This window comes from Eptatretus burgeri, chromosome 10 (assembly GCF_056783735.1).
Source record: "Eptatretus burgeri isolate ZD-2024b chromosome 10, Ebu_testis_v1, whole genome shotgun sequence".
Classification (NCBI taxonomy): Eukaryota; Metazoa; Chordata; class Myxini; order Myxiniformes; family Myxinidae; genus Eptatretus; species Eptatretus burgeri.
The window spans coordinates 37903258-37923763 of record NC_140970.1 but is presented as its reverse complement, the minus strand read 5'-3'; the positions used below and the strand labels follow the sequence as shown (position 1 = coordinate 37923763).

The 20506-nt window shown below is 46.6% G+C and overlaps 1 protein-coding gene across 2 annotated transcripts in view; it reads right to left on the bottom strand.

Annotated features, from left to right (window-relative positions):
* LOC147018342 (uncharacterized) overlaps window positions 1-20506 on the bottom strand; it is a 67845-nt gene that overhangs the window by 30164 nt on the left and 17175 nt on the right. For both annotated transcript variants that reach the window (XM_085897912.1, XM_085897911.1), the window contains exon 5: window positions 5774-5832. In XM_085897912.1, coding sequence (XP_085754038.1) covers window positions 5774-5832 — 59 coding nt within the window. The remainder of the gene's footprint in view (window positions 1-5773; window positions 5833-20506) is intronic.

The following is a 20506-nucleotide window of genomic DNA, read 5'->3' as shown; positions in this document are numbered from 1 at the left end:
ATTGAGGAACACCAACCTCCCAGCCCTTACCCCCATCTTGGACAAAGAGCATTGCAGATCTTTGGTTCCTGTGGTGCTGCTGTCCGAAGGCTTGGGATGATCAAGTGAGTTGCACCTTAAAACTCATCAGATCAGTGAAGGAGCTTAATTTTTAAAGAGCAGGTTGTGGGTCACCAAACATGTTCTGAAAATTTATCAATATGATTATATGTGCATTAAATAGTTCGATGCAAACTATTGTGGTTACCTAACTATTGTGAAAATTAATGAAATTTAACTCCGAAGTTGTTATTTCTCGAGGCTGTTGAAAAAAAACATCCGTGTGCCATATATGGATGGTGATGTCACATTCTCCAAAACAAAGCGGACGCTCACTCACTCATTGAAGAAGTGTCTAGTTCAGCGGACCGTTCTTTCGCTTTTTTGAGCTTGCAACTGTCTATATTATCCTTTTTTTTATTTTGAATTATTGCAGAACAAAGTTATTTGGATATTTGTACATCATGCCTCGTACGTGTGTCGTCATGTTTTGCGAAAATGGCTGGAAAACGGGTAATCACTCCCACCGATTCCCGAAGGAATCAAACATTCGCCGGCAGTGGAGAAGATTTGTACAAACAAAATGGGCGAATTTTCCCCCAAAGAAAACGGGTAAAGAGGACCCTTTGGATAGACTTGTCATTTGTGGTGACCATTTCACAGGCGAGGATTACGAAGGCATAAACACATCTGATCACCACTCTGTGAATATGAGTTGTTGGTTGACAAGTTCTCCAGATACTGCTCTGTCAGAGAATCAATTGTTGAGTTGAAGTGAGAAAAACCTTGAAATGTATTCTTAAAGAGTACATGGAAAAACACATAAATAAACTTTCTGAAAAACACAAGCATGAAAAAATTTCTCAACAAATCAACTTATTGTTGATTAAATTACTTTTTTAACAGCATCTGCAAATTGGGCTATTTCATTTCAATTGTAAAAAATTGATCAATTTTCCACTTTTTTTTCTAAATTTGGTAGAATATTTCCCAATGAGGCTAAACATGTTTTGGTATTTATATGCCACAACAGGCTCTTGAAAGTTGGGGTTTGTTCTAACTGTTCACTTTCACTGGGGTCAAGCTCAGCTGTCAGAAAGACTTCAACACCAAGGCTACGGTGTATAATATATTTGGTCCATTATTGATTCATTCTATTTCTGACTCTAGTGACTAGAGCTTGGTTTTTCAACCCCAGGGGCGCGACCCCAAGCGGGGTCACGGGCGTCCGCTTGCAGCGAAAAAAAATTGTCTATTTTCGATCGGTGTTCGCTTTTCCGGGATGTAATATAAACGGTTCGTTCAAAGTATGGGAACCGACGTAACATGACGCTTGGAATGGGATGCAGCCAATGCGCGGGCTCGCTGAAGGGCGGTTCATTTTGGCGGGAAATTAGTGGTTTGATTCACGGCCTCTCAGACTCAGACTCTATCATTAACGTCTATTCACGTCTCCACATACGACTCGAGACATTATTTGTGATGGCAGCACAGGCCACCAGCAAATCTCGAGAACGTTCTTACCAGGATAAATTTCTGGACCTTGGATTTTACTACGTGGTGGATAAAAGTGGGACACAGAGGCCTCAGTGTGTGATTTGTTTCGAAGTGCTTTCTACGGAGTCTATGAAACAAAATAAGTTGCAGAGGCATTTGACTACAAAACATGCGCCTTATCAGGATAAGGAGAGAGCGTTCTTTGAGAGGAAACTTCTTGCACTCAAGAATACGCGTCTTGACAGAGAGGGTACATGCCATCAGACCAATTATCGGGCATAAGAGGTCTCATATCGAGTGTCGCTCCATGTTGCCAAGACTAAAAAGCCTCACTCCATTGCGGAAGAACTCGTGCTGCCATGTGCAAAGGACATGGTACCTCTGATGGTTGGCGAGGAAGCGGCGAAGAAACTGGCAGTTATACCCCTCTCTGACAACACCATCCAACGCAGAATTGAAGACACGAGTCTGGACCTAACAGCTCAGGTCATACAGAAGATCAAGGAATCGCCGTGGCACGCCATACAGTTGGACGAGTCCACTGATATCGCATCGTACGCGCAACTCATCGTCTGGTTCCGCTTCATCAAGGCTGATAACTCTGTCGATGAGCCTCTGCTCATCAAACCATTGGAGGCCACGACCAAAGGCGAGGACATTTTTGGGAAAGTAGAGCAGTTTTATCGTGACCATGATCTGGACTTCGGAAAGTTGCTCGGTTCTATAACAGACGGCGCGCCAGCAATGTTAGGAGTGCGTTCTGGACTCAAGGCTAAATTGCTTGAGGTGGCTCCTCAGACCTCCATGGTACACTGCATGATTCACCGAGAAGCGCTCGCCTCTCGTACTTTGCCAGAAACCTTGCAGAGCGTGCTCTCATTAGTCGTAAAAATGGTGAATCACATCAAGCTATTCTGCCAGGAGATGGACGCCGACCATAAGAATTTACTATTCCACACTCAAGTGAGATGGTTATCTCGAAGAAACCTTCTTCTGCGCGTTTACGAGCTCAAAGATGAACTGAAGGAGTTCCTACGCACACAAGGGAAAACGGCATGGGTAGCGTTGCTTGAGTCAGACTCTTGGCTGTCAGAGCTGTGCTAACTCGTTGACATCTTTGAACGTTTCAATGTCCTCAACCACTCCCTCCAAGGCAAAGACGCCAACCCCATGATTTTTCACGACAAAATGAGCGGATTTCTGATGACTAAAATTACTATCAGACAACGCAGCTGTTAAGTGCTTCAGCCTTTTCCCCCGTCTGGTGGAGCATCTAACGACCTGCCAGTATGATGATATTGAGCTCGACAGTCTTTCTGGGGAGATAGCACGTCACCTTCGGTCGCTCATTGAACAGTTCGAGCACTATTTCCCTGAGCTCGATGTGCAGTCCTTTTCTGTGGTTCGGGACCCTTTCACGGCTCCACTGGACTCGATTGCTGATGAAGATGATACAGCACAGGAAGAGCTTGTACAGCTCCAGCAGGATTCAGGAGAGCAGGCTCTTGTACGGACGAATTCGTTGTCGACATTCTGGTGCAAAATGCTGCCGTCGTACCTGACCCTGTCACGGCGCGCCATTAAGGTTCTCATGCCATATCCTTCATCATACTTTTGTGAGCAGTCGTTCTCCACCATGGTGGTGATTAAAACAAAGTACAGAAATCGCCTAGAAATGGAGCATGATATGATCCTGGCATTGTCATCTACTTCTCCACGAATAGAGAAGTTGGCTTCTGAAAAACAGGCTCATCCTTCTCACTGATGTATCTAAATGTCATTCGGACTAAACTTCTGAAACATTCAACTGTACTATTTGGATACTGTCGGCTATTCTCCGTTTACTCGTCTATGAAAACATGACGATGGTGAATAAAGTAAACAGTAAATGTTCTTGTGTCATATGAAATCTTATCTTATATATTATGAATTGGGTTTTGAATCTTTTGGGTCAGGCGATGTAGAGAGGTTCTGAAATTGGGTCACCACTAAAAAAAAGTTTGAAAACCAGTGGACTAGAGGGTTGGTGGTGGTCGTATGGCAGCTTAGCTGCCGGGGTAGCTATCATTTCTTGAAGCGCGACTGTGTCGCCGATGCAGTACCCCTCTACCAGTACACACACTGGAACTGGTACTCATTTCGCCGACCTCGGAAGGATGACAGGCTGAGTCTGGTGTATTAATTCAACGGCTGACAGGGCTTGAACTCAGGACCCTAGGATCCCAAGCCACCACCCTAACCACTGAGCCAACACCAGGCTCCTCGAGGGTTAAAAAAAATTATTATATCAAGTCACAGACGAATCAAACTTTACATTATTTTATGCATCGAACAAGAAAATGAAAATCTACAAACCAATCTGTCTGGTGGAGTCTGTCAGTGTGAACTGCCGAGCAGTCAGTCCTGCCACTTGTACACAAATTAGGTCGTTTTCTGGCACTTGCAAGTGGCTCAAATTTATATGGCTCAGGGCCAGAAACTCCATAGTATAAATTCCCATCATCCTCGGCAATATCGGAATGAAAACACTCAATTTCATCGCCATTGAAATCACTCTCTGATTCGCATCTCGCCATTGTTCGCACGCTGTTTCCGAATGTTCACGAAGTTTTCGGAGAACGTGACGTCATAGCATCTTCGGTAAATTCCGGTCTTTTTTCGATCACTGACAAAAGTTTTGACTCAAAAGTTAATTTTAGCATATTTTGAGTTTCAAATGCAAGAAAATAATTGCCCAACGATTATTAATGTGATTACAACCTTCGAATCACGCGGTCATCAGCGACCCAAAACATGCTCTTTAAGTTAAACGACTGATTACATACAGATGAAACCGATTACTTATTTTGTAACTTTTCAAACAAATAATTTGCTCCTGAAGTGATATGGGGTTAATTAGGCAAAAGGAGTTGAATACTTATGCAACTGAGAATAATCTGATTTTCTCCATTAATCAAACTTAGTCACATTTTATGTGCATTTTTTTTTGGCTTTATCACTTTGGAGTTGTTTGTGAAAACTCCATATAAGAAGTTTGATTTGAAAGAATCATGAAATAAGTTCAGGTGACATCAAAAGGTGAAAACTTTGAAGGAGGGGGAGGGGGGATGGTGAATACTTTTGCAGGCCACTGCACAAACATGGTGCAAACACAGATACTCTTCACTCTGAGCTTACTTCCAATCATCAGCAAGAACTTGGACTCCATCATCCCTGGTGACATCAAATCCTTCCTTTTCTACAATCTTCTGATCTCAGACCATCACTTTGAATTGCAAGAGAGACAGTCAAACCTAGACATGCTGTTTGTGCTCTCCCAATGATGGTTGGAGGCCTTCAACATCAGACATGAGAAATTATTTTCTCATGTTTGACATCACCACACCACCACCCATAACTCCACAAGCCCTTCTCCATCCAAGCTTCCAGTTTTTTTCCTCCTGGAAGTTTCCTTCTGTAACGATCTTTTCCTTTCCTGCACCCCATTTCTCCCCCACACCCATTGTTTGTCAAAGTTTCCCTCCATCTTGCCCCTCAACTCTGACTGTTGGTGTCCCCCCCCCACACCACCCCCCATCTCTCACTCTCACTCCTGTTCTTTTTGACCTGTTACATTCTGATCCATTCAGTGCACGAGAACTGCCACAAGCCTCGACTATGTACAGGTATCCTCTGCTTAACGAATGTTTGATACAACGAATGGTTTCATTTTGGGCTATTCGGCGTTTAATGAAGGCCTTCAATTCACCACAATGAAGGAGCCGTCACAGGGTCTGGTGATTGCACAACATCACTTCCACAGCAACAAGTTTTTATAAGTTTTACCACCGATTAACTTTTCAAATGGGGGGATTAACTTTTCAGAATAAAGGTGTTAAAAAATAACCAACTCCTCTACCACTTCCCACCATATGGAAACTTGGACTCAAGATTGTTTTGGTTAAGTGTTACAATTAAATTAACTTTATTATTGTTACTGTCTTTATTAATAGGTAAATAATAATATTATGTCACATGCAACTAAAACCATCGTTACACCAAGTATATGACTTCGCTCATTGACTGAAAAATTGGTTCGGAAACGAAGTGTAACTTTCCCATAAGAAACCATGGAAAATGAGCTCCCGCATAATGAAGGAGTGCAATGATAGACAACCCCTTCATTAAGTGGTGGATAGCTGTATACAAAAGAAAAAGAAAAAAACCAACAACAAACAAAGAATGTAGACATACTCACATAAAGTTATCCTTGTAAGTCCCTGTCATAAGAGTCTTGAGCATATCGTCATTGTATCCCTAAAAGGAAATAGACAGAAGAAATAATTTCAAACATAAACATACAAACGCTGATCAATATCAGTATCTTTTTGGATTCCCTCCTTGTGTACATTCTTCCATGTTTGGAAGCCAAACATGGAAGAATGTACACAAGGACAATTGTTCAGTTAAATAGAGGACGTGCATTAAAATCACTGAAAAGGAATGATGCATAAACTACAAAATAGAATTTGACGCGAATGCGTCGATGGATATGCCTCTGTCCATGTTAGATGTCATCCCAATGATATGTTTCACCTCAATTAAAGGTCACGTGAAAACTTAAAGGTCACATGAGAGGGAGAGCACGAGAGAAAAGGCACAAGTATAAGAGAACATCACATGTTTGAAACTCGAGTTATGGTCTGCAACATGCTAAGTTTGGTTGTTTACATTCAGTGGTTCACAAGTTATTGCTATAAAATAATTTTCAATTAAAGGGCACACCCCATGACATTTGATGTTTTTAATCCAAAATGTAATCAGTTCATCTTTGTGTTGTAGCCTATACTCCTATGAAGTATGGTTGAAATCCCTTCAGTGGTTCACAAGTTATTAAGTTAAAGTAACAAATATTTTTAAATGAAGGTCACTTTCACTTAACCATAGACCTTTGAACACAAAATTCAATCGTTCATCTTTGTACCACAGTATATACTGTACTTGCACCAAGGTTGGTTAAAATACCTTCAGCAGCTCACAACTTATTGTGGTAACAAAAATCTTCAACACACACAGACTTTCCCAGAGCTGCACCGACAAGCTGACAACAAAAGGCCTCAGCTGCGGACACATAAAAAACTAGAAGGGCACTCGGTAGAGCGCATACCTCTGCCACCTAATGCCTGATCCACGAGAACATATCGGGCCCAATACATTTTTGAGATATCATGCTGTACATCGTTTTTACCCTCCCTCTCAAAGGTGAAGAATCACTTAAAAAATTCTCGTAGTCATATCCGGACGCGGATCTTCACCAAAATCTAATCAGTTCGCCCTTGTCACACACCCAACCGAGTCCACAAAATTTCATCTGGATCCGTCTACAACTTTTTGAGATATCCTGTACACAAACAAACAAACAAAGACAAACCAACAAACAACAAACAACAAAAAGGTGTCGTGCAGAGCACGATATTTGTAAAATCCACCCCCCTCTCCAACGGTTGCCATGGATACATTAAATTGCCCATTTCATCAAGATTAAAATTGACAATCTTAATCAAAGCTCAGGTCAATCGGATGAAAAATGATTTTTCAGTTGAAAATTGATGATTGTAGAAGTTTGACCTTGATAGTTAGAGAGCCCAGTGACGTTTAATTAAAGTATTGAGCATGAAAGGTTTCAAGGTGTCTTTTGATGGCCCATGGCATGAAAAACTAAATAAACCATTTCTTGAGTTCGGCCACCATGGCCTTCAAGGGTTTTAGGTCCCTGAAAAAGGCCCCTTTTGTACTTTTGATCAAACTATCGACCACGAGAAAAACGAAAATTGAAATCATCGATTTATTGAACTGAAATCATGAAATGACAACTCAAGAATAACTCAAGAATGATCAAGATCAAGACAACTCAAGAATGATCGGTATTAAAAATACGCAGGCTTGGCTGAACAAGAAGGCCCCAAAAAGGGCCCCAATTTGTTTTCATAAAACTTTTAAGCATGAACTCCAAAGTGGTCTTAGAATACTCCAATAATGTCCAAATCATCAAAAACACCGCTCAAGAAAAATATTACCTTGGCCCGTCAAGACAAGAAGGGCCCAAATTAGAGGAGGTGCTGAAAAAGGGCCCAAATCGGATACTTGAAAAGAACAAGCGTATACTGTCATTAAGCAGTGTCATCGCTATCATCAATGTCATCCAAGTCGTCCTCATCTTCTAGCAAAGCACTTTCATCTATCTGTTCGTTTTCATCATCACCATCACTATTTTCATCGTCTTCCTTCTGCTTTTCGGGAATAACATCGTCTGGAAGTTGATCGCCTTCAAACCACACAAAACGATAAGTGCCGTCAATCAACTCCCAACCCTTACTGGGTATTTTGGTCACACTGTTAAGGTGAGCATCATGCCAGTATTTCGCCACGAACACAGTTCTTTCAATTTGCTGTCTCACCTCTGCCTCGCAAGGTGGTAAGCTACTCGCGTCAACACCTTTCATTTTTGCGAATGGTTTGGCAGGGTCCTTGGGAGCGTACGCTATTTCAAATACATGGTGTCTGTATTTGTTCAGCACCATGGGCTTTTTGGCACCGTACAACAAGCACGTGAAGTCATCAATGGCATGCACCACGGTCTCATTGGGCGCTTCTCCACTTCGTTCTGCGAAGACTTTCTGGTACCGTTGATCTTTCTCCAGAATAGCAAGCGGGCGCTTTTTCCCCTTTCGTGAGAAGGCTGGAGTGCAATCGCACCCAGTGAATGAATGGAATGCAGGGAGCACGGGGCATAACAAGGGTCCACATCGTCTGCGATCTGGGATACGTTCACATATCTTCTGTCACCTCGACCTGACGTGCCAACTTCCATCCATACACCAAGGGTCGTTTCGGGAACGTGATGGAGGAGTATGACGAGGATATCAGTGTCCGATGCCCTGATCACCACGTTATCGTGATCGGACAGTCGCGACTCGTTGATGTGCATAAGGTGCTGGCAGATTCTCGTGTCTCCTTCAGGATGATTGCTGCATAGTTATCCAACTATAGACTTATGGATCTGTCCGCCCTCCACAGCGAAGCGTGCGCAGACATCGTCAACTCCAATATAAACTTCCTTGTCACGGAGCGCATGGGCATGATGTTGGTCTCCCCAATCTTTCAGAAGGAATCACGGTAGCTGGCTTTTGAATGACGTAGATTTCAGAGCCTTATTCAAATCTTTAGGGAGGATTTGATCTGGGCCAGTGATTGTGTAGCGTACATCTTCAGCGCCGCATCTTTCCCATTCACAGTCTTTAATCCAAGGTAGTTCATAGGTGTCAAAGACGATATCAACCCTCGTGGATGGGTACGCACCAACAGCGTGAATAATTGATTGTGATAACCCTCCATAAGTTGGTGGGAGCGACGGTGGGAGGAGTCGGAGCTGGTAGTTACCGTCAATAACGTGCACATCAAGAGCTGGTGGACTTCCATGCTGTGATACTTTTTGTTCAAGTACAGAGAAGAGGGCACTCTTTTCTGTGTGCATTATTGTTCCGTCCGTTTTGCACATTGTGAGAGGTACTGGCGTCAGAGGGTGAGAAAGCAGGTACTCGAGATCGACTTTCTTTTGTGACGAGACAATGGCTATTCTGCCGAACATGTCTCTGGTGCACCGAAGCTGTCTGACGATGGGATTTTGCGCCCTTGGGTTCTTCGCTCCCCGATTTGAAAATGTCTTGAGTCGATTTCTCTTGATTGGCTTCTCAAATCTGTCAGCGTCTTCAGCGCATTCTTGGATGAATGAAATGTGTCGCTTGCGACCTTCATTAGCGATATTTAGAAGTGACTCGGTGATTTCAGAAGTTGCGCTTTTTCCCGTACTGACGTTGAACAGATCAAGAGTATCGAGTTTGAATGGGTATGCCGATGTCTGGATACTCTTCATCAGTTTCTGTAGATCGGTATTATCTTGCCGTATGCAGCTTGCAGACAGTTCCGCCTGTGCATTTGTTTGTTCATAGCATGCCGACCATTTTGAATAAAGCGCCGATGAGCGCGGCTCGAGTCCCTTTCGTGACGCTCCACTGGAGGCGCCCGCTGTAACCGTTGGTTGATGCCATCAATCCCTTCTGCCTTGAAGATGCATCACAATTGACAGTCTGCTCGAGGATCAGGTCTATGGGCAGTCGGCTGAACTGGTTCTCTGTTCTGCGACACGAAAACATCCCTTGCCATAGCATCTCCATCAGTCCAGGGTGTGTAAACTCGATATTCAGCAAATCAAGCTGATATTTCGTCATCCATCTTGAGTAATAGTGGTGGTTTGTGGCAAAGAAGACACCAGTCACCTGTGTAATCACCCAGATGAACAGGTCAACGTCATTCGTGCGGACAGCTGTCCATGATTAGAAACAAACCCACGTCGCCAACGTACTGCAACCAAAACTGTGTGGTTTTGCCGAACTCGCCATCTGGTGTGCTCTGCACCAACTTCCCGTACTCATCGAATACTGCATTAATGACCCGAGATTCAGCCATGGTGTCCATTGACTGGGCGTTGGTCATATCCACGGAATGAATCAGAGTAACCAATGCATCGAAGTTCTCGTATGTGGTCAGAAATTCTCTGAAGTGAAGAACGCGCAAGGCTAAGGCAAACATTGAGTGCAGACGTTTGCAGCGGTTGTAGTTGGTGCATTCGATGAAGCCACGTACTGAGTCAGATGCAAGGACGTCTGCATCAACCAGGAGCCGTGGTCCTCCGGATTCACTGATGAGCTTTCCTATTGCTCTGAATAGACATAGTGAGATATGGAAAACACCGAACAGAATGAATACATCATCAAATGTTGGACTTTCAGTGGATTGGATTTTCAAAGCATTCTTTGCCACATCCAAGTCATAAGTCAGGACTCCGTACCTCTGCCCGAGCTCAGCAGCGCATCCCTGTGTCACTGAGGGTCTGGACAACGATATTGTTGTGGTTCCTGCCTGTTCGGCATGCGGATAGCCGCTTTGAGCCGAATCGCGGCCGTACACCCACCGGACGGGCAATCCAGTCGCAGCCTTCCGGATCAAACGCCGGAACTCAGCTACGGGTGTGTTTTTCATCACACCATAGACCTGCCAACACTCCTGTCCAGGCACTACAAGGTCAATCGCCGAATTGTCGATATACCTAATTATTTGCGCAGACAGGAATGCCGGGGATCTATACCTCGGCGGAGGCCGGTGCAAAACGAGCCACTTACGCACAGCTCGCTTTGTATGCGATTGCCGAGCGGGGGTTTATCGCCCGACCTCGCCGGACCCGATCACTTTATCGGCCATTAAAAAGCCCGCAAATATTCCGTACGCAGCAATGGCAACTCAAATGGTGAAAAAGACGCAAAAACAGGTACATTGAGACAGGTACATTTATTGATACACGTGACACAAACAAGGAAGCAATATACAAACAGTATGCAATGGGGGAATGGGGGTGGGGGACAGGAGGACCAAAGACCTACAGCCGTTCTCTATTATTATTATTATTATCTACAGTCACTTAAGCAGGTTTACTTAAGGACACGGTGCCACAGACACACACACAAAAGCCCAAAAGAAAATAAAGAAAGGAAGGCAAAATGTGACCGGGTGGTGGATCCTTGAGCTCGAGTCCTCCTCGATCCGACCCAGAGAGACGACTCGCACACGATCCTGAGTGACTCCGCCACGACCACCGACCCCCTCAAAGTGCCTTCGATCCAGAGAGCCCAGAGCGATCCAGCAAGCACGATCCAGCGAGCGAGATCCAGCGAGCCTCGAGCCTTAGCGTACGCACACACACACACCTCAGACCTTCTCTTCAGCGCTCGCGTTTCTGCCACCTCCAGAGACTCTCCTACAATGGCGCCAAGAGCGACCACTGCCGCGACTACGGTCACGACTTCAGCGCTCGCGTTCCACCTCTTTTATCACCAAGCCCTGCCCCCTTTCAACTCCCACCCCTCCTTCCAGCACACGCGGGAAACTTCCAGAAGGAAGCGTTTTCCCGCCAAATCGGGGACGCTCGCACTGTTGCCTGCTTCTTTGCTCTGGTTTTTCTCCTTGTCCCTCGCAGGGTGAAATCCACCGCGTTCGTCAGCGGAGATACAATTCGTTGGTGGGGAGGGGGACGGGGATCGCCTGCTTTCCCTCGACGAAGGCCAGGCCTCTGGCAACCATGTGCTGAGGTGGAACGCAGTGGTGGTTGTGCTCATGGTGGTGTGGTTGAGGTGGCGTGGCTGGCGTTTTGTCGTGGTAGTAATGGTGGTGTGGAGATGCGGTTTTGGAGGAGGTGATTGTGGGGAAGGTGGTCGTTGTAATGGTGGCGTGGTTGGCGTTGTGGTCAAGGTGGTTGTTGTGGTTGGCCCAAAATAAAGACAGCAAAAGAAAAACACTATCTCAAAGATCACAGCCCTGATTACACGAATAATTCCCGCTACCCAACGGTGGGGAAATTACCTGAACACATACTTACCGGAATAACTGAACGAAGGACCTATATGGTGTTCCATGAATTTCCACAACCGTAACACTACCCCGACCCCTTTTTACAGACTCGTTCTGAGTCGTCGAATTTCCATGTGCCTTCATGTGTAAGTTTCCCCAAATACGATTTACCTTCGGATCCCTGATTGCGACATTTGATGTATCCGTGTCCCAAAAATAAATAGCCTAAGGGCTGAGTAACTAACTAAACAAACTCACTCATACGGATGACTTAACTAAAATTGCCGGCGCCAAGACAAACATGCAGGGTGGGGGGGGGTAAAACTCATGTACAACTTACCCTTAACTTACACTTAACCTTATGAATTCTGCATGAAACCATGGCCCAGGACTGATGGACTCTGTGGGAAAAAGAAGGCACATAGCAATGTCAACGGTTTTTCAGGTGGATGAGAGCTCAGCAGCTTAAAGGCAAGACGTCTTCGGGGCCATGTTCAAAACAACCCCCTTCTGGTACGTTCTTCCTTTTTTATATTTGTTTCTTCAGCTGCTGAAGGCAACTCACCCCAACCCGGAGGCTATGCGCTATCCCACAGGCCATTTTTGAAGCAGCGAGCCAGGCTGCTCAAATGCAGTCTCTGGCTCATGGAACAAATGCAAGTGTTGTACAGGGAATGTAGCTGGCTGCCCAATGCAGTCTTAGGCCTCCCCCTTGAAATGAGCGCAGTGAACACAAAACGGTGCACGGGCTGCACCAATGCAGTCCCGTGGTGCGGCTGCCTACAGGGCAGTCCCTGCAGCTCGTGCGATGATCCTGGCGTACATGGTGATGGATGGTGTGGGGTAAATGCAAATAAGGGTTAGCAGGCATGGGGTCAAGGCAGAGGGAGGCAGACTAGGCATGGCAAGGCCGGCACAGGCCGTTGTAGCAAAAACAACCAGGCCGGTAGGTGAAGCTGGCCGGCCACTTGTCTCGTTCTGGAGGTGTGTGGAGGGAGTGCGGTGGTGCCGACCGGTCTGAAGGTGGGCTCGGACCTACCCTACTGTCTCCCTCCCAACCTATCGCCTTTGCCTATCTCTGTTCATACCCACTCCCTTAATTTGCAAAACAAATTTAGCCCCATCTTATTTTTTTGTTTTATTTTATTTTTATTTCCCTTATTATAAATCGTCTCCCGAACCCCCTTTATTGTCTCTGTCCGGCTAACCTACCGTCATCCTAGCCTACTCCCAACCCCTACGTTCCCTTCCTGGAGAGGAATAAGGGAGAGCTAGTGTCCTGTCCCGAGGCCCACTCAAGCCTCAGAATGGCCTCCTCAGATCTCAGCGATCTACTTCACCACGGTGAGTCCAGCGACCCACAACGAGAGCGAAGGGATGGATGGTGCGGTGGGGTTCATCTCCTAACTACCCTAACATTTATTAACCTTAAACTACCCCGGGGCTTTCCAAAAGCGCCTGTCGCTTAATCTACTGGTTCTACCAACCAAGATTCCCGTCACCTGTAATGGTGTTCTCACAATTTTGGGCCATGCCCTCTATTTTTCCTTCGTGCCTTTGCACGGTCTCATGGCTGGGATGTGTGGCTCCCTTGGCAGGAACTACCCTCTGCCGATTCTCCAATGATGCCACCCCCGGGCCTTGCAACTGTCTCTGAGCCTACCAGCTCCCTAAAATCGCAGGGGGTTGCCCTCTCTGGCATTGCCCGCCTCCGATGCCCACGTGGCACGTTGGTGCCCCGGGTCCCTTTCCGAGGGTCGCCCGCGCCCAGTACACTGCCCCCATGGCTATTGGCGCCACGGGCCCCGCATCATGCGGGCCCACCCGTGCCCACAACGCTATCCCGGCCCCTCTTGGACCCTTGGCCTACCGCGGCCGACTAACCCGGTGCCCGGGGTACCCAAGAAGCGATACTCACCGTTCGCAGCCATGCTCCCAGCCCGTCAACAGGACTCTTGCACTCCTCCAAATGGGGTTCGAGCCTACGTTCCCACCAACAGCAAAACAACCTCCATTTTGTCAATTTGACAAACCCACTAACTCACATTACTCTGACCCCAGGGTCCCTTGGGTGGTAATCACTCCTCCCCCCAATCACTCATCGCACCATGCATTCCACATTCACTCCATTCACTCACCCCGCTGGCCCTCACTCACTCAACATGTTTCCATTCCATTTCTCAACTCACATCGCTGATCACTGCCTTTCTACTCACTAAATCCCCTAACTACCTCGTGCTCCCTCGTCGTCCCTTGCAATATTGCACATGCTTTTAATCTACGTAGCTAAGCTACGTCCCCTCTCCACATCCAAAGTCTGTCCGTGTCTTCCAAAATCTCTTTTCCATCTCCCATCCGAAAGCTAAACTAAAAAAACCCTCTACCTAATCCATTCCACGGGCCCCATGAGGACATGTACCTGCCCCATGAAGCTGGTCTAACTAATGCTAACCAATCCCCCTAACTAGTTGTTATCCTGTGCCCCTGACAAGGGGGTTCTTCCACCCTCTGCCTGGGAATCCTGTTCACCCAAAACGGCGAGACTTGCTTTTCTCTCTTTTTTTATGCACTCACCAGCGCGGAAACTCGCAACCTGTGCTCCTTCCCCGTGACGTCATGGCAGCTGTTCGCGCTTCGCGCACCTCGTCCCTTATCGGACGGTAACATCCGGCAGGGATTCCCCTCCTCCCGGATTCCAACCATGCAGCCACGATGTCACCTTGCGCATCCCAAAGCAAGCCTCGCGTTTCGAGGGGTTCCCCATGCGAGCACACGTGCTCTGCTCGGCGGAGCTTTACAAACATACTCGCGTGGAGAACCCATCCGTTTCACATTCATTTATCCAGCCTAGCTTCTGTCCGTCCGCGGGATCGGCTTACATCCACCACGTGCGTTTCCGGACCGGATTTCACCTGCGCAGACGCGCACGTGGCGGCCTCATGCGTACCACAGCACGGACCCCACGCGCGCTGCCGTGCGAATCTGGCACGGTGCTCAAAACAGCTACGGCCGCCACTCGGCCTTTGTCCACCGTCAGGCACCGTCGTCGTCGCACTCTTACGCACACTATGCTCCATTTGAGTCATTCTTCCTCTCCGAGCTTCTTCCTTCTTTTTATCTTCTGTTCTAAGCTTCCTCTTATCTGATCGCCTGATCTTACCTCTTCCTTCAGTTGTTCCAATTCCAAATTGTGTTTCCGTTTTTTCTCTTCCAGCTTTGTTTTTCATTCTTCTTCCAAGTTCTCTCTATCCCGGGAGTTACTAATTCGCTCTTCCTCTATTCTTTCGGTCAGTTCGCTCTTCTCATGTTCCAACTCATGGGTACTCCCCTCTACTTCCCTCATTTCTCCCTGTAGTTCTTCGAACTGTCTTGACTTCTCCAACAATTCTTCCTTCCTTTGCTCCAGGTATTTCTCTCCTCTTTCTATCCCCTGATCCAGGCTCTCCCTTATCTGATTGCCTGATCTTACCTCTTCCTTCAGTAGTTCCAATTCCAAATTGTGTTTCCGTTTTTCCTCTTCCAGCTTTTTTTCCCATTCTTCCTCCAAGCTCTTCCTATCCCGAGAATGACTAATTTGCTCCTCCTCTTTTCTTTTATTCAGTTCACTCGCCTTTTGTAACAAAAACCCACGCAACCAATCTACTTGCGTCGTTTCCCTATGTAGTTCCTCGACTGTGTTGGCCAAGTCCTCTTTCAGCTCCCGAATTCGTTCCACTGCATCGGCCAATTCAATTTGCAATTCCTCTATACAGTTATCACCACACCTCCACTGCTCCAAGGCATCCGACAATTGTGTCTGAAGTTCGCCAATGTACGCGTCGTCGCGCTGCCTCGCCTGCCATTCCCCCTTGGTTTGAACCGGTGGGCGGGACACTTCCCCCGCCGCCGTGTGGCTTGTTGTGCTATCAATAGCAACCCGCTCACACCTCGTGCCGCGCTGAGGTGCGGCCGCACCGCCATCTTGCGACTCCGAGTTTGTTTGCCGGAAAAGTTCCTGCACAGGCCGCTCCCACTGACTACAATTAGTGGTGGGGTTGTAATAAAAAGGAGAACCAGATACATTGCATTGCCGTATTTCCCAACCTTCTGGTACGGGACCAAACCGTATGGCGATGGCGTCCTCGACCATGGATTCTACCATTTCTAAACGCATATCTAATACCCCCTGCTCCCGATCGCCTTGGACTGCCATTTTGCGTATCGGAATAAATTTAAAAGCTCGTAATTTGGGGGAACGGAGGGTCGCTCTACACACCTTTGATCCGATTCCCATTAATTTAGTGTGGAGGCGGGATGGATTCGAATCTCACTCCTGGACACCAGTGTTGTGGTTCCCGCCCGTTCGGCGCGCGGACATCCGCTTTTAGCCGAATCGCGGCCGTGTGCCCATGGACGGGCAATCCAGTCGCAGCCTTCCGGATCAAACGCTGGAACTCAGCTACGGGTGTGTTTTTAATCACACCATAGACCTGCCAACTCTCCTGTCCACGCACTTCAGGGTCAATCGCCAAATTGTCGATATACCTAATTATTTGCGCAGACAGGAATGCCAGGGATCTATACCTTGGCGGAGGCCGGTACAAAACGAGCCATATACGCACAGCTCGTTTTGTATGCGATTGCCGAGCGGTGGTTTATCGCCCGACCTCGCCAGACCCGATCACTTTATCGGCTATTAAAATGCCCGCCAATATTCCGTACGCAGCGATGGCAACTCAAATGGTGAAAAAGACGCACGGACAGGTACATTGAGACAGGCACATTTATTTATACACGCGACGCAAGCAATGAAGCAACATACAAACAGTATGCAATGGGGGGAATGGGGGTAGGGGACAGGAGGACCAAAGACCTCCAGCTTTTCTATATTATTATTATTATTATTATCTACAGTCACTTAAGCAGGTTTACTTAAGGACACAGCGCCACAGACACACACACAAAAGCCCAAAAGAAAATAAAGAAAGGAAGGAAAAATGTGACCGGGTGGTGGATCCTCGAGCTCGAGTCCTCCTCGATCCGACCCAGAGAGGCGACTCGCACATGATCCTGAGTGACTCCGCCACGACCACCGACCCCCTCAAAGTGCCTTCAATCCAGAGAGCCCAGAGCGATCCAGCAAGCACGATCCAGCGAGCGAGCCTCGAGCCTTCGCGTCCGCACACACACATGCCTCAGACCTTCTCTTCAGCGCTCGCATTTCTGCCACCTCCAGAGACTCTCCTACAATGGCGCCAAGAGCGACCACTGCCGCGACTATGGTCATGACTTCAGCGCTCGCGTCCACCTCTTTTATCATCAAGCCCTGCCCCTTTTCAACTCCCACTCCTCCTTCCAGCACGCGCGGGAAACTTCCAGAAGTAAGCGTTTTTCCGCCAAATCGGGGACGCTCGCACTGTTGCCTGCTTCATTGCTCTGGTTTTTCTCCTTGTCCCTCGCAGGGTGAAATCCACCGCGTTCGTCAGCGGAGATGCCATTCATTGGTGGGGAGGGGGATGGGGATCGCCTGCTTTCCCTTGACGAAGGCCAGGCCTCTGGCAACCATGTGCTGAGGTGGAAACGCGGTGGTAGTTGTGGTTATGGTGGTGTGGTTGAGGTGGCGTGGCTGGCATTTTGTGGTGGTAGTAATGGTGGTGTGGAGATGCGGTATTGGAGGAGGTGATTGTGGGGAAGGTGGTCGTTGTAATGGTGGCGTGGTTGGCGTTGTGGTCAAGGTGGTTGTTGTAATAGTGGCGTGGTTGTTGTGGTTGGCCCAAAATAAAGACAGCAAAAGAAAAACATATCTCAAAGATCACAGCCCTGATCACACGAATAATCCCACGAAACAACGGTGGGGAAATTACCTGAACACATACTTAAGGTCCGGTCACACCTTGACGTTTTAGCCAACGTATGCCGATTTTTGAATTTTTTTTCTAAAACGCTGGCAAACGTTGAATACGTTATGGGTAAGTTTTGATAACATTAAGAGCATGCTGGCATACGTCGTAGTACGTTGCCATAAGTCGTTGTACGTTGGCTTTAAACGTTGTACTTTTCGGTTGTCCTCAAATTTTTTCATGCTTGAAATTTCACGACGTATGCCGGCGTATGACTCAGACGTTCCGCTACGCTGGCCACAAGTTGTAGGCACGGTCTGCGATCGTTGACAGACGTCAACACATGCTACTTGTAAGTTAATCATAAGTTGAGACACGCCGAGGTAATGTTTAGCGTACCCGAAACTTATTTCTAACCTATGATTAACGTGTTGTTGGCACGTTACGCGATCGTTGACACACATCGACAGACGTTACTTTTAAGTTACTCATAGGCTGAAAGACGTCAGTATAATGGATCGTCCTTGCGTCAGCGTCCACGGCCACGGCCAGGACACTTATTTGCAGCATTCTTCAAACTTTTCTTCGGCATGACGAGGATGTTCACACTTCGATGTCTAGCTTGGCTATGATTCCAATTGTCTATCGGCAGCGTCTATTTAAAATAGTCGAGTTTGAGCGTTTTAACACGTTCAGAAGAAACGCTTCAAATTTCCAAACCCCAGCGTCAAAAAAAAAACAAAAAAAAAACAAAAAAAAACAAAAAACAAAGGCGAGTGACAGCAATTTAAATCGTTCATTGTAAACAATGAAACTAGCTGAGTGGTACCATTTCAAAGTCGTTGAGTGTAAAAAAAAATCCAATTGTTGAGCGCAAGCGTCTACTTTCAATAGTGGAGATGCAGCCATTTAAATCGTTGAGTGGCAGCCTATGAACCTATCCGTGGACACGCGGACGCAAGGACGATCCATCATAACCCACACCCTCCCCCTCACACCCACATGAACAAACTACTACTAATACTAATACTAATACTAATACTAATACTAATACTAATACTGATACTGTTACTGCTGACATGGACATCAACTCAAAAAGGAACTCGAAAACACTGTTGGGTTCCCCTTTTATGAACACCATTTTTATATACCAATTCCCAAAACCGCTGGGAACACGTCTTTATATGGCAGTTGTAAGCAAGAAACACATTAATTTTTTTTTTTTTTTTGTCGACCGGAAGACGTCATTGGAATACGTCTACATACGTCGATGTGTGTTGGGACTACGTAAAGAATTGGTTCAAAGCACGTCAAACATAAGTTAGAAATAAGTTTCGCGTAAAAAAGACATTACCGCGACGTGTTTCGACTTATGAGTAGCTTATAAGTAGCCTTTGTGGACGTGTGTAAGCGTCCACATATCGTGTGTAAAACTTATCCCCATCGCATGCGAACGTGTGTCATACGCCGAGTACGTCGTAAAATTTTGAACATGTTCAAAATTTCTTGACGTACTCTACTTACTACGACTTATGATAGCGTATTTAGCGTTCTACTCACGTATACCAAACTTACCCATACCGTATTCGACGTGCCCCAACGTTTTAGACACACTTTTTGTAACGTCGGCATACGCTGGCAAGAACGCCAAGGTGTGACCGCGATTTTGACCCTTCCATTTCTACGGCAGTTATGATTTGAATCGTTGTGCGTCAGCCTTTTAATAGGCTACGTCATGACATCGTCGGCGATGCGTGCAACGCGCTATGCCTGAGTTAGACTATCGTTGGGCATCGGTTGTGTAGGCCGACAACAGGTTCAGCATTCGTTGGTATAAGTTATCTATAACACAACGAAACGTTCTGTGTAGTTACCAATGCGTTACACATAAGACCAAGTCGCTATGAATACGTCCGAATCTTTAAAAAAAAACATCAAAAGTTCAACGTAAGCCAGCGTTTTACATACATTTTAACACGTTGCCATCACTGGCTAAAACGTCAAGGTGTGACCGGGCCTTTACCGGAATAACTGAACCAAGCACCTATATGGTGTTCTGTGAATTTCCACAACCGTAACAATATCTTTGCTCGTAGGCAGCTCCGGAACGTTTTTCATGTCGAGGACACGTTGTTTAGGGAGGTGGTCAACATAGAAACGAACCATGAAGCTGGCCCACATTGGAATATTTTCCATCTCGAGAGCATGTGCAGCCATCCAGATAAAGTCCAACTTTCTAGCGTTTTAAGACTTATCAGCTCGACTAAATACACCCATGTTTTCGTACGTGAAGCGGTCCATGCAGAGTTTCTTCTGGTATGTCTCCAGTGCTGCACTTTGGACATTTACTTTTCGTCTTGGTTGCCGTTTGTGGGACGACACAGTGGGCATCGACTCCTCTGGAAACACTTCTTCAAGGGGTCGTCTTATCCAGGCGGGAATGGTTTGATAAAAGTTACCCATGGTATCGTGCAATGTGTTTGCTCCAGAAAGGGTATGTAATGACCTCGTCGTAATTGTCAAACGCCAGACCCACCAGTTCATCCACCTCAGTTTCATCCGGGCAATTGAGCTTCCTGTCGAGAATGGAATACGCTAATTCGGTCTCCAGCTCCTCCGTTGCTGTGTCGTTGATACAGTATCCGAGCAGATTCAAGATGGTCAATACACGGCGACTTCCGGTGCATGACTTCAGCGCCATGGCGATCAGA